We start from the raw sequence: 13,856 nt of genomic DNA, 5'->3' as shown, positions 1-13,856 counted from the left end.
ATCGATATATACTATTATACTCTTGTTTTCCCTTTTCCTTGCTAAACTTTGCATTTGTAATATCTTTGCAGGTTGTTTGTCCAGATTGTAGTGATGATATTGCAGTGAAAAAAGACAATATTCTCGTCCGCTCTTTCAAGGATGGCAAATTGTGAGTAGGACTGTAGAGGTTGACAGTTGAATAAAATCTATAACAGTCAAGTGAAATGTAATATGAGATGTGTTGGGTAAAGTATTAGTAACATCAGTCAGTTCAGTAAGTTTCTGTGAAGATTTTTCAGATGTTTAGAAAACTGTTGACAGCCTGCATTGTGATGAAGTTAGTCTTAAACTTTGTCGTTATTATTAATGGGATGCATAAATCTATCTGTCTTAGTTTTAATTTCGTTGTTACTATAGTGGCAAACAAAGCAGTATTTTGTGACTTAGAGAATGGCCTGAGACTCTTTTCTGCTCAGATTGGAATTAGAGCACAGCTTTTCAGAGGTGTGGCCATAAGCTTATCCAGCTACAGAAGGGGGTGGGTGGGGGCATATGCACGTGCATACACCACACAGAGAAATTCTCTTTTTTTTTTTTTTTTTGAGGTAGTAAGGCATATGTTTATCTCAGTCTAGACTACAACTGTGTATTCTCATGTTCTTTGAAAAGAGCTGTAATACCACTCAGAGTAGGAAAGAAAATAGAGAAACCTAGAAAACCAGTCTGTGTGGTATTTGCAATAGAGTAAGGAACTTTGTGTTCTTAAACTTGTGTTGGTCAGGGAGGGTGGGGGTTGATGAATGACAATAGAATTATTTTTTCTAGGATTTTGTTTTTATTTAAGAAATTGCAGCTGTTTATTCTGCTTGGTTAAATTTAACAGAATGCTTTTGCAGAAAGGATATCAAAATATTTAAGTTTCATTGTGGTTTAATTACTTATAAGTCTAGGCTACCACTTCATGATTTTATAGTTATTCAGGCATCAGTGCATGTCACTGGAGAAACACATATAAGCATGTGCATGCACAAGCACATACACCCACTCCTCAACCCCCAAAGCTGCAGTTCAGATTTGCTTCCTTGGATATAGCCACAGTAGAAGTTTAAAAATATGGAAAAATATGGAAATCAATTTCATATTGACAATTTATACTAATACTCATTTATGTTTTAAGCAAGGTGGGGTTTTGTCTTTGTGGGTGAGTAGTTACTTGCTAAATTTACATGAGGTTTTTTGTTAAGTAATATATATTTGGGAGATTCCAGAAACTACCTGTTAGTGGAAGAAGAATGCTTTCTTTAATATGCAGTGAATGCATATGGATGGTCTAACCAAATTTATGTAGAAGTTTTGTTTTTAATCCACTGACTAATACTGTACCAGATTAACACTATAGAATTGTCAAGATATACTTCTTCTGTATGTTTAGTAAGTGTGCATAGTCTTAGTGATAGCTCTGTATTATACTATAAATTTAGCTTTAAAATAATATTTATTTTTCTTTTTTACACTTTCTAAACTATCTAGCATTTCTGTGCCAAGAAAAGATGTTCGGGAGATTAGTGAAACTTCACCAAAGCCTGATGCTTTGTTAAAACAAGGTAAAAATAACTTTCTATGAGAAAACATATGTGTATGTATTTACTTAGTTATATAAATTAGACCAAGTTTATGGTAGACTGGTTCATGTCTTAATGGTAAAATACAGGATCTTTTCCTATAGCATAATATATTGAAGAACACCACCTCTGAAAGTCTAGAGAAACTTTTTTTAAAACAAACAAACAAACAAAAGAGCCCAACAAAATAACCCCAAACAAAAAAACCCCCACTCTACCGCACTTATTTTAAATGTAGGCATGCCAAACAAAGGATATAATCATACAGCACACACTGGCTTTATAGGTTATTTAGTATTTGGCCTTTTGCATTAGACCTTCATAGGTTTATTCTCACCATAGTACCCGTAACAGTTATAGCTAAGTTGCCTTAATGCACTCTCAAGAAACTGGAATTGTGGATTAATTTGAAAGTTTAATTTTGTGTGATTAAACTCTTAGAATTAGCTTGTGCTTATTTTTGCTGCCGCCCCCTCCCTGTTCAATATATGTAAACCACAGTGTAAACCTCTTGGAATAGAGGTTCTCTCAATTGTATTTTCATATATGCCCTAATACAGAAGATCCTTATTTGTGTCTATAGACAGTAATATGGTAGTAATCCTAATAATAGCTCTGAATAATTTGATGCGCAGAGAACACTAGGCCAGTTTGGCTGGGTAAGACAAATGATGGACAACATGGGGTTGCTGTTGAGGCTTGTTGAATTTGGGGGTGGAACTGTTAATTTGCAGTCTTTCCTTCTTCGCCCCTTGCCTCCCACAGCCCCAGCTACTTTTTTTGATTAAAACATTTGGTCAAACTGATACTTCCTGCAGTGCTAACAAATGCTGGTCCTTTTACAGCTTTTGACCAAGCCCTTGAATTCCGTAAAAACAGAACTGTTCCTAGTAACTGGAAAACAGAATTGAAAGAAGACAGCTCCAGCAGTGAAGCTGAAGAAGAGGAAGAGGATGAAAAAGAGAAAGAGGATAACAGCAGTGAGGAAGAGGCAAGTGAAGTTTGTAAAGGGCATAGATACACAGCCCATAAAAATTAGCAAGACTGCAATATTTAAGAAGGTCTTTTTAACCTTTGGGAACCTTTAATGTGTTAACATAGGCAACATTGTTAATGTAGGCAACATTATTGCCTCTCAGTGTTCAAAATCTTTATTCAACAAAGATTGATTAATGCGAAAATACCAACTTGAAAATCTTAAAAAAAATATCTTTGAGTCACTAAGTAAAAAACATGTAGTCAAAAGACTGAGTCATTTCTTAGGGTGATATTAATTCTTGGGCTGTAATGTCAGTCATGGCCCAGATGGGTTTCCAGTTTGTAGTTCACTCTCCCTCCAAATTAACAGTTGTTTGCCCTTCTATAGTAATGCAGTGTGTTACAACGTGCTGAAGGGTGTAGTTTCCCTCTGTAGTTTGTCTTGCATCTGCTTTATTATATATTATGACAGTGTTGATTTATTTTCCCCTTTGTGGCCATGGAGCGAGTTCTGTGCATGCTAAAATTGTGCTGCTGTAAATAGCTGCTCACATAAGTGATGATAAACTTTTCTCCTGGCTATAGAGCTGTTCCCCTAGTACGTACCCGTGTCTTACCACACATTCCAAGCCACAGGGAAGCTTGCTACCTTTTACACAGGAGCTCCATCTGAGGAGGCAGCTCTAACCTGTTACTGACCTGCGTTCTTGACATACTTGAAAAATAAAACCAAACTAAGCTGGTATGGCCTTGCTGTTGTCTCTTCCTCCCTTTTTGTCTCTGGCACTCTGTCCTCTTTCCCCTTCTACCTTACACTTTCCTGCCCCCAAATTGCCATTCTAGGCTTCAGCTGTAGGTCCTCTTGCAAAGCAGAGATTGGAGGAGTTTGCACTGTTCTTTCCCTGCTTCTAGCTGTAGAAAATAGTTTACTAGTTCTGGAGTGCTGAAAAGGGAGAGATTTTGAAACCTTTAGATAATTACCAAGAAATCTGAGTAGTTGTACCTCTCTCATTGGGTCTACTGAAGAATTGCTTCTCTACAAGCTATCTCTCTGGCTACCCTGATGTAAAGAAGCAAAAGAGCTTTCAATGAAGGCATTAGCTCATGCACTCCTCTTCCACCTTTCTTCTCTCTTTTGTCCTGGAAGTATGGAGTCCTACCTCATGCTTGGTTTTTTCATAGTCTGTTCTTCCCTGCCAGCCTCCTGACCAGAAAAAAAAATGAAGAGGAGAGAAGAAAAATAGTGGAAAGAACTTTATTTTACAGCTAGCTGTGAGGCTGGAAGAGGGGCTTTCGAATCTTTTGCTTACTCTTGTACCTTCTGGTGGTACTCAAAATCTCTATCTACCCATTATCACTTTTTCTGTCACTAGGGTTTGAGAGCTTTCTTTAATATGTTATGCAACTGCCAATAATGCAGTAAACTGAAATTCCAATCAATAGTGGAATTGTAGAGGAGAAACTGAACTGGTTTGGGTCTTAAATGGTTGATACAATCTTTCTCTCAATACACTGTCCTTGGAGATTGTGGCTCTGGTATGCCAGAAAATGGTGTTCCATCTTTTATTCATTCATTTCTTTATTTTAAGATTAGTTGGGAGACTGCAAAGGTGTGAAGTAAAAGCTTCACCACCTCTCCATGCCCGTGAGTTCATTCTGCCTCTTCTTTATGCTCACAGGAGATTATCCAGCTCTGATCAAAAGTTACAAAGCCCAGTTTGCAAGGGGCGGTGCTCTGCTTAGTATTTTCAGAAGCAGGGAGTACTTCCTCGGGCTCAGCACAGTTCCTAAACTTTCAGAGCAGGTTCGTGTCCAGCCATGGGCATGATGAATGGTAGATAGGTTTGTACCTGTGCAAGGTGACATACTATCTTTGTATAGTAATATTCCCTCAGTACTTGCAGGTGAAGAATACAGTCTTTAGCTACAGTGTCTGTAAATATTTGACCTTGTACCCTTTTATACCTTCTCTCTAGCTCCTCTTAGTTGTATGTGGTGTTTTATGAGCTAGTCTTTCCATGCGCTAGACATGAAGATCTCATATCAGGCAAATATTTTGGGATTTATTGTGACATCTCTTGTGATATTTTCTTCTCCAGTATCCAATGTTTCAGTCACCTACTGAACCAGGAGGTTTCTAAAACAGAGGCAAAATCCTTTAATCTTTTTTTTTTCTAAGTTTTATGTTTGCAAGCTGAATCCGTTGCTTGCTATCAGTGTTTCCTTTACCACCTTTGCCTGTGAAATGTGAATGATCTTAACCAGATGTTTGTCTGTACTATAGGCAGAGCTGCAGCATCACCTCATACCTCTTGATGAAGAATTGCTAGATATACCTGATTTCTGATGCTCCCACCCCTTGAGGATGTATCTAGTATACTGGTTTCATTTCTCTACCCAGCCTGTCCTTGCTCATTGAAGTAGCCTGCTCTGGGCTCTGCTGGTATGCTGAGTATCAGATAGATGCTCATCATGTAATGCCCCTCGCAGAGACTTTTGCTCTTGCGTTGCCTTTGCAAAACTGTGTAATATTTTCATTGCATTTCTGTTGATAATTATACTTAAATGACAATTATTTCAGCATATTGGGAATATTGGTTCTTCGTTTTATGCCTATTTGCTCTGATACATCCTCCAAGTACATTTGATGAAGTATAAAATAAGAAAAAAACAACTTATGGGTAATAGTTTTAGCTTTCCTTGACCTTATTTTCAGCCATCCATCTCTTTCTTAAATAGCTTCAGCAGATGATGTGGGGTTTTTTGTGTTTGTGTTGAGGTTTTTTTCCTGTTCTGTTTAATAATGATATTTTGTTTCTATTGATTTCTCAGCTGACTTGCTATAACTTTAAAGACAATACATTTTGTTCCCTTGCTTCAGGGTAGGTGAAGCTTTAATATTTAGTACAAGGAGACTGTTGAAGAATGGAAAAGATAAACATGGAATGAAAAAACACTAAAGGAAAATAATTTCTTTTAGATTTACTGAATAACTTTTATCAGTAATTTTTGGAAACTTTACAAGTAGTACTAAAAAATATTCAGAAAATTAATCAACTTATATTTGACGTATTGTTTTGAAGTAGCTTAGCCATCAGAATTTCTGAGAATTTTGCTTATGTGAATATCTTATTGCTACTGGTTGCAGCAAGTCAGGTTTCCTAAGGAAATTACGAAGTACTATAAAATAAGCTATAGTGCTTTGTTATGAAACTCCACTGTTTATTACTCTAAGTGAATCTAATACAAAGATTTATTAGTGCAATGAACTGAACATCCAAAATATCCATTGTTATTTCAGTTGTGGGATTGATCCTGCTCACCATGCGTTCAGCCCGTACCCCATGGCAGCATGCATGCAGTGCCATTGGCTGCAGTTTGCCAGTACTGTGGATTAGAACTCCTAAGAAAGCGCGAGCGCCATTTCTTCGTCACTTCATCCCTGAAAAGTGGCATAGTGTATCCAGGCACCAAGGAGTCACTTAACTGCAGTAGAAACAGACCTGAGATTTCCAATATTATCTCCTGATCATTAAAAGTGCTGTCTCCCAGACTTTCTGCATTAATGAACAAAATCGAGAATACATCTTGATTTATGGTATCACTTATGATACTTCAGTGATCAATCAAAAATCCAATTTCAATGTGTCTTTACAGTTATTGTTTTATATATTTTGAAAAACTGTAGTTTATAGAACTTACTTCCATGTGGCATAGCACTTGAGAGCATGTGTCTCTTTGTTTAGTATCCTGTTGCTGGCTACAGTAAAACAAGCTTAAACATTTGAACCTAAATTATCACTGCCATATGTTTCTTAATGAAGGACTGGAACTCAAAACAGTGATAATTCTTGTGTGTATTACTTTAAACAGGAGGAAATAGAGCCATTTCCTGAAGAACGAGAGAATTTTCTTCAGCAATTATACAAGTTCATGGAAGACAGAGGTAGGCATTTTAATCTTCGACTTGTAGAAGCTGAAGATAAAGCATTGTTAAGCAATATATCTGAAGAATTGAGTCTGTAAACTAGTAGTGCTTTGCAGTTCGGTTTTGGAAACAGTAAGACTGTATTCATTGCTCCTGGCTTCCCTGCTATTTAGAAGATAAGTCTGTCACTTGACTCTTCTCCTAAAATACAGTCGCTTGTTCCTGCTTTCAGAAATAAATGGATAGTACCTCATATATCCCAGTATATTTTGTACTGTGTACTTACAGTGTGTATAGTCAAACATTCAATATCCTCAATCATATTAATGTATATACTTAGTTTCATAACTTTAAAATTCTTAAATAGAATAAAATTTAACCACCCTCCCACTTTTTAGGATCATGGAGAAAAGCATTTAGTTTGTGCTAGTTTTCTTCTGTGAATTCTGATAGCTGAAATGCATGAGCATTATCAGTAAGGTAGATTGAAACACTTTTAGAAGCAAATGCCATTTATTATATTAAATAATATAATACTAGGTATTATATTTATATATTATTATATAATTACTAGGTATTTCTACACTGCAAGAAAAGTACAGTGTGGAGACAGGGGTGAAGGTGTTTAATATTATAACTAGTTAAATTAGTATCTTTTAATTACATGTGAAGATGAGTTGCAGAACTGTTTACAAGAGATGACGATGTGGTAGCTACTGCTAGTAGAGTAGCATGGGAAGTTTCAGCTCTTTGAAGCATTGCGGGAGTTGTTCCTGGGGAAGTATTTTTATTTTTTTTAATTGTAGTGAGAGGACTGAGGCTTTGGGCAACGTGATCTAGTGGAGGGTGTCCCTGCCCGCAGCAGGGGGGTTGGAACTAGATGATCTTTAAGGTCCCTTCCAACCCAAACCATTCTATAATTCTGTGATGACTACGCGGCTATTTTTAGATGTAATTGTTTCAGCAGGTGAAATAAAAACAGGTATAATATAGGTAGCAAGAAAAGTTGCATCATTTATGTATGTTCAATAATATATGGAAGAATGTATATGTATGAATTAAATTACATTACTGAACTACAGGGAAAATGGATTATTAAGCCTCTTGAGTTTGTTTAGTTTCGTGAAGAGAAAGTGCCGGATGTGCGAGGTGATCAGAGGGAGGGGTTTACAATACTGTATTTAATAGTGTAGTCATGCCTGTGATGTGGATTCCATGTTATTCTGAAAAAGATATTTCAAAACACAGTAATAACTGTCTTTGTTCACAGGGACTCCTATTAACAAACGTCCTGTATTAGGATATAGAAATTTGAATCTCTTCAAATTATTCAGACTTGTACACAAGCTTGGAGGATTTGATAATGTGAGTATTAATATGATGAGTATTCCAGGGCCATAAAATCTGAGGATGCTGTTTATTTTTGTTTAAATAGTGATAAAGAAGAATCTTACACAGGAGCTTTAGACATATGAAAATTGAATACTACAGCTATGTAAGACACCCTGTAGCTCTGAAAAACGTGCTTTAACAGGAACCAGAAACTAATTATATTCTAAATAAATTACACATCTTCTCAGCACGTTTAATTATTGCTGTATAACAGCATGTGTGTTTCTGTGATATTTCAAGAAATGCGTGTCTGATAAAAAAAGTTGTTACCTCAGAAAGCGAGAAGAGTCACTGCTCAATAAAATCCCAAAGACAAGTAATCCAGTTTAAGGTCTATGTGAGGCCCTTAATTCCTCTCTGTTCTGGGCATTATATAGAAGAATGTGCTGACTGGGATTAGTGGATTGGTCGTGGAGCAGTAATTGAAGCATATGGAATTCATGGCCAAGCAGATTCTGCTACTGCTTTGGGCCACTTCCCATAAATTTAACCAGTCTGCTGAGGAGGTACGTTTGTACAGTGACACCTTTCTGATATACAGGAGAGGATCTTGTACTTGATTATTGCAGTACATCTACTTTACCTTCACAGATGGTTAGAAATGAGCTTATCACACTGTCACAAAACTTTGACACCAAAGGGCATATTAGGGATGTAATGAAAGACCAGTAGCCACTGTATCTGGTGCAGTGCTGCTAGCGCTGAGTATTGTTAATGCTTTGAATGAATTTTTTCTTACCAATTTAATTAAAATTCTAGCTCTGGTAGTTAAGAATTACTTATAAAATAAAAATTATGTACTCATTTTTCTGATGTTTGTATTTTCTTTCCTTTGTTTTATTACTGCCTGGAGAGGAAAGCCTGCTGTGGCTTACTGAAATGCAGAAATGCTAAATTGTTTAAAGTAGTTATATTAGACTACAGTTTACATTATGGTGAAATATTGTGTGTGTGATAAATAGTAATTTTATAGATCAGAGGAAATTACTTTAATTATTTTCCAAAGTTGTAAACTTTGACTTAGTCTTTTTTGTGTCAGTGAGTTAATTCAAAACCCATGACTTCATTTACTTTTAACAGATTGAAAGTGGAGCAGTGTGGAAGCAGGTTTATCAAGATCTTGGAATCCCTGTATTGAATTCAGCTGCAGGATATAATGTTAAATGTGCATACAAAAAGTAAGTAATAAAACTATGAAGTTTGTGCTAAAACAGCACTAGAAAGAACTGAAATGATCCTATGGTAGTGGTAATATACATAAAGTCCATAACTTTACAATACAGTTTGTTAGGCTTTAAACATACTGTTCATGTTTTAGCTTCTGCTAGGTAGCCTGTTCTTTCTTGAAACAAACTTGCTTATCGCAAGCAATTTTTTTCTTTTAGATATCTCTATGGTTTTGAAGAGTATTGTACATCAGCTAACATTGAATTTCAAATGGCATTGCCAGAGAAAGTGACAAGCAAGCCTTGTAAAGACTGTGAAAAAGAAAAAGAATTGAAGATGCGTGAAGAACCAGAGCAGGATGTAAAAGAAATAAAAGTGGATAAGGAGGAGCGCAAGCAGGAGGAAGTAGCAATAGTACAAGAAGAAGAAAAAAAGTTAGCTGAGAATGATAATGAAAGTAAAGAAAACGATAAGCCCTCTGTTCTGGTAAAATATTTTAATGTTCATGTTATATCCTGTTTGCAAAGTCAGGTGGTGTGCTGATAACCATGAATTCACGTCAAGATTGAAATCTCCATAATGGATTTAAAAGAAGATAAAAATGTGGTGTAGATGGAATTCAGAACAATACATTTGAGCCATATTTATCTCTAGGTGCCAGTTTTAGGGAATCTTGATGTCAAAATGTCTGACTTGTTAGGAAGCAGCTGCAACATTCCACTTATTTGGGGGCCTCCCAGGTCAAATGGAGACTAATCAGCGTGCAGCTTTATCTCGATCTGGGTAGTGCATGCTCACAGCTAACTACAGTGCTGATACTTTTATTTTGCATTTAGACATGCTTTTAAGCCCTCATAAATCTTGCTTGTGAAGCTCTACAAAGACCTGGGCCATATGATGTACGCAGTGGTCTAATGTAGTTCAGTGGTCCAGAGAGACACATATTTATACCTTTTCAAAATCCAATGTTGACTCAGTGGTTTTAGCAAAGGAAGTCCAGGGCAATAAGCTGAAGTGCTGTGCTGTGCAGGCTTAGCAATTTGCTCTGGAAGCAGTGTAATGCATCAAGTCAGCGTGTAACACAACTGTAATGCTTCTGCATGTAAGTGGCGGCCAGCCCTGGTCTGTCAGCTGGTACTAACTCCAGGGTGAATACCAGCTAGGCCAGTACTGATCTGTCTGCACCGTAAGTGAAAACTTACCCTATGAAGCATTCATCTTAGAGATTGCTTTCAAGTTCAGAGCTGCATGCCTATATCGCTAGCTAGGACACTGGCTGCAACTTTGAAGTCTTGTTATGTTTAGCTTGAGATTTTCAGAAGAAAAAACAATGGAGGTGCTGTAATTTTAGAACAGGCCCTAGACTCTAGATATTTTTTTTTTGCTTATCTAACTTCAGTGTGTTTTGTCTGCCCTTTCTTAAATCCTTTTTATCTTTGTTTTCACCTTATAAGTTAACTAAAGGTTTTTTTATTATCCTAGGGAAACAAAAAAAATTTGCCAGATTCTGCATATACTCAGCCTGATCAAGAAAAGGACTTAAATATAATCAAAACTGAAGGTGAAACCAAACTAGAAGATAAAGAGGAGGAGAAGATTAAAGAAATGGAAAATCCTACCGTAAATGCAGATGCTGAAGAAAAAGAAAAATCAGGGTAAGTTACTCTGTTTGTAATCAGATAAGGCATCTGATGTGTGTTCATTAAATTTTACTCTCGTAATTTGAACTGCAAGTCAGATGTCCCTGTAGTGAATTAGACTCTTAGATCTTCCAGAGACCTCTGTGTTCCTAACTTTGTCATGGTTAATGCCATTTAAGTTTGTGGATCTGATTAAAAAAAAAAAAAAAAACCAAACCAAACTTAAGTTTTTACAGGGTCCAGGCCTAAATATTTATAAGTTGAGTGAGCAAACAAACATACAAAGCATAGGTGACTATTTGATTTAAGACAAAAAAATTGGAGCTGTTTCCAGTAGTATTTGTCTACTTAATTTTGGTACAAGTATTTCACAAACTTGTGTTTTCCAGCTTTTGCTGTTGGACAGTGGTGTGTTACGGGTAATACCGAAAAAGATGGAAGTACCTTGCATCACTCAGTAATAATTTTGCTATTGAGTGGGCGTAATACTGATAGGAGTCTCTTGTGCAGTCAGTCCTTCAGACAGGAGATTTGGAAGGAAGAGATTGAAGTAATAGGGATGCTCAGAGCCACAATGGATATGTGCAGGTGATCTCTTTGTTTCCTTTATGGAATGGGCAGGTTTTCCTGTTTCAGTGAAAAAAATAAAAATAAGCTTTTTTCAGCAGCCACGCAAAAGATACAAAGTTTACAACAGCGTGTACTCCTCACTAACACCCAGTGTGTTAACAAGTAATATTCTTGCAATTAGGACCCTCATACAGTAAGATTTCAAGTGGTAAGAACACAAAAATGGCCATTACAGGTCAGATCGAAGGTCTCTTTTTAATACAGTATCTTGTCTTTAGCAAAAAACACTGACAGATGCTTAGAGGAGAAGCTATTACAAATGGAAAAGCAGATAATGACACCTTCTTTCACAGCAGTCTGCATATCAGGGATGGTTGTGTTTTGTGGGTTTTTTTTTTTTTATTTAATACCAGCTGTTTCCTGACCAGTAATTCCCTTGTTAATTCCAGCAATCTTTGCTATTTAGTAGATCAGCTGTCTTAATCTTCTGTCTAAATATCATTAACTCTTAATGCTTTTTCTGGCCCGTTAAGGGTTTTGATGGAATGGCGTAGTTCGGTATATTGATTTTTGATTAATTGGTAATAGTTCTTTTTATTTTATTGAGAGTTTTCATTTTCATATAACAGATTCTGGAAGGATCTTTCTGTAAAATGGTTTTATCTTCCTAAATATTTTCAGTGAGATTACTTTAGCAATTTCTGTAACTCAGAAATGCAGAATACTGAAAAATTAAGTTTACCTGAACTCAGTTAGAAGTACCTTTTCTCTATGGATGTAATTTCATTTGTATCTGATGTCAATTTTTTTCTTTTTTTAAAAGATCAATTGCTGGAATTTGTTACATTTGCCATTTTAAAGCTAGATGAGTTGTACTGTACCAGGTTTACAATGTTACTTTCAAAACATGTAACTAAATAGATGGAACACTTTGCACTGCTTAGAAAATAGCAGTTTTTAAAGTTCCCTAAATTGTGTATTTATATGTGTGTACATTTGTGATATTACTTTGTGTTTATTTATATACTTGGAAAGTAGAGTGGCTTAATACTTACTGTGCTGCTATCATAAATGAGACATAAAATTGTAAGCTACATTTGCTTTATCCTTTATTATTTTGGGGTGGTTTTTTATTCCTGATTCGTGTCCATTTGAGTTATTTATGACATTAAAAATGTTATGAGTTTTCTTAGTTTTTTTCTACAGTTTTTTTGTTGTTTTCATAAATAAAAAACTATTTCCTCTTAACTTTCCCCAATTCATCTGATTGTAATTGAGTTCTTTTCTCTATGTTTCTCTTTATTTATCCAGTAAAAAATCTGCTAACTAGTATTTTGCTATTGTGATTCGTGAAAGACTGTAACGAGTTGCTTAGAATAGAAGGCATAGCTCTAAAAATAGATGTAAGTGGTGATGTGGTCATTACTAGGGATATGTATCAAGGAATAATTTAAACTTGGAAAAATGAAACATTCGTAGCAGTTAATAGTCTGTAAGCATTTATAAGCAGTAGTACTGCACTAGTGCTGTTAGCATGATTTCTTTTCCTTTCTTTCCTCAAAGATTGATAGGAAATACAAAATGCACTTCTGTCATCTTTAAAGAGTTTTTAAAAATGTAACTGTCATCCTAAATGTTATACAATGTTTTTAGTGTTTATACCATAAAGACATAAAGGGGTTTTGTGAGCCTGATATGCTGGTGGGGATGTTGTACAACATTGTACTCTTCCACCCCCAAATTTATGGATTAGAAATAGCAAAGGTTGTACAGAGAAGGGAAATGCTGTGGCTTGAGTTCTTTGTTGAACTGAAATACAAAATGAAAAATACATTTTTGCAGGTGGAAAACCAATCATGCAAAAAATGCCCAAAATGTAATCAAAATAGATCACTGTGGACTGAATTTTTGTCAGTGTATTTAAAATGTATTCCTGAAACCTTTTTTTTTTTTTTTTTTTTTTTTTAGCTATGGACCATCTATCTTTCATAATCCTAACCAAATAGCCAAACAAATCTAATACTATATAAGGCAATCTTGTAGAGTTTGCTATTTGAATTTATGTCTGTAGGACTTTTGGCATCTTCATGTAGCTTACGTGTGTATACACACAAGGAACCAAGAGGACAGAAAAACTTATGGATTTCTTTTTACTGAATTTCTGTTGGGTGGACTGAATCTAATTCCCAGGTTCCAGATCTCAGGAAGTATTACTGGAAGCAAGGGTTGTTTATTTTCCAGAGGTTTTATTTCTCTCTGCAATCCCACGTGTCTCAGCTCTTTGAAATTGCTACCTCTTCAATCCTCTGGTCACTCCTGCATATACTGTAACAATATGATGAAGAGGAAGGGCTGAATGTGGTTCTCTTCCTTTCTTCCCCAGAGTGCCTGTTTCTTGCCTACTTGTGTGTCTGTGAACACTGAGAATAAAGATTCAAAGGCAGCTTGCCCCTTATTCTGTACATGCTTTTCTTGGTTTTTGTGTGGCTAGTGGAAGATGCATTGTGCTGGATACAGGTTTGTGCAGCTTCTAGTCATAAAAACAGTAAAAAAAGGCCAGCAATGTGTTATTACTCA

At 36.0% G+C, this 13,856-nt stretch overlaps 1 protein-coding gene across 3 annotated transcripts in view; it reads left to right on the top strand.

The window, feature by feature from the left end:
• Window positions 1-13,856, top strand: part of ARID4B (AT-rich interaction domain 4B) — an 89,574-nt gene that overhangs the window by 48,247 nt on the left and 27,471 nt on the right. For all 3 annotated transcript variants that reach the window (XM_054822290.1, XM_054822291.1, XM_054822289.1), the window contains exons 9-16: window positions 72-151; window positions 1,513-1,586; window positions 2,450-2,595; window positions 6,456-6,528; window positions 7,781-7,875; window positions 8,983-9,080; window positions 9,288-9,555; window positions 10,552-10,724. In XM_054822290.1, the coding sequence (XP_054678265.1) occupies window positions 72-151; window positions 1,513-1,586; window positions 2,450-2,595; window positions 6,456-6,528; window positions 7,781-7,875; window positions 8,983-9,080; window positions 9,288-9,555; window positions 10,552-10,724 (1,007 nt within the window). The remainder of the gene's footprint in view (window positions 1-71; window positions 152-1,512; window positions 1,587-2,449; window positions 2,596-6,455; window positions 6,529-7,780; window positions 7,876-8,982; window positions 9,081-9,287; window positions 9,556-10,551; window positions 10,725-13,856) is intronic.

This window comes from Grus americana, chromosome 3 (assembly GCF_028858705.1).
Source record: "Grus americana isolate bGruAme1 chromosome 3, bGruAme1.mat, whole genome shotgun sequence".
NCBI classification, from domain to species: Eukaryota; Metazoa; Chordata; class Aves; order Gruiformes; family Gruidae; genus Grus; species Grus americana.
Note: the sequence above shows the minus strand (reverse complement) of the source record. Positions and strands in the feature narration are given on the sequence as shown.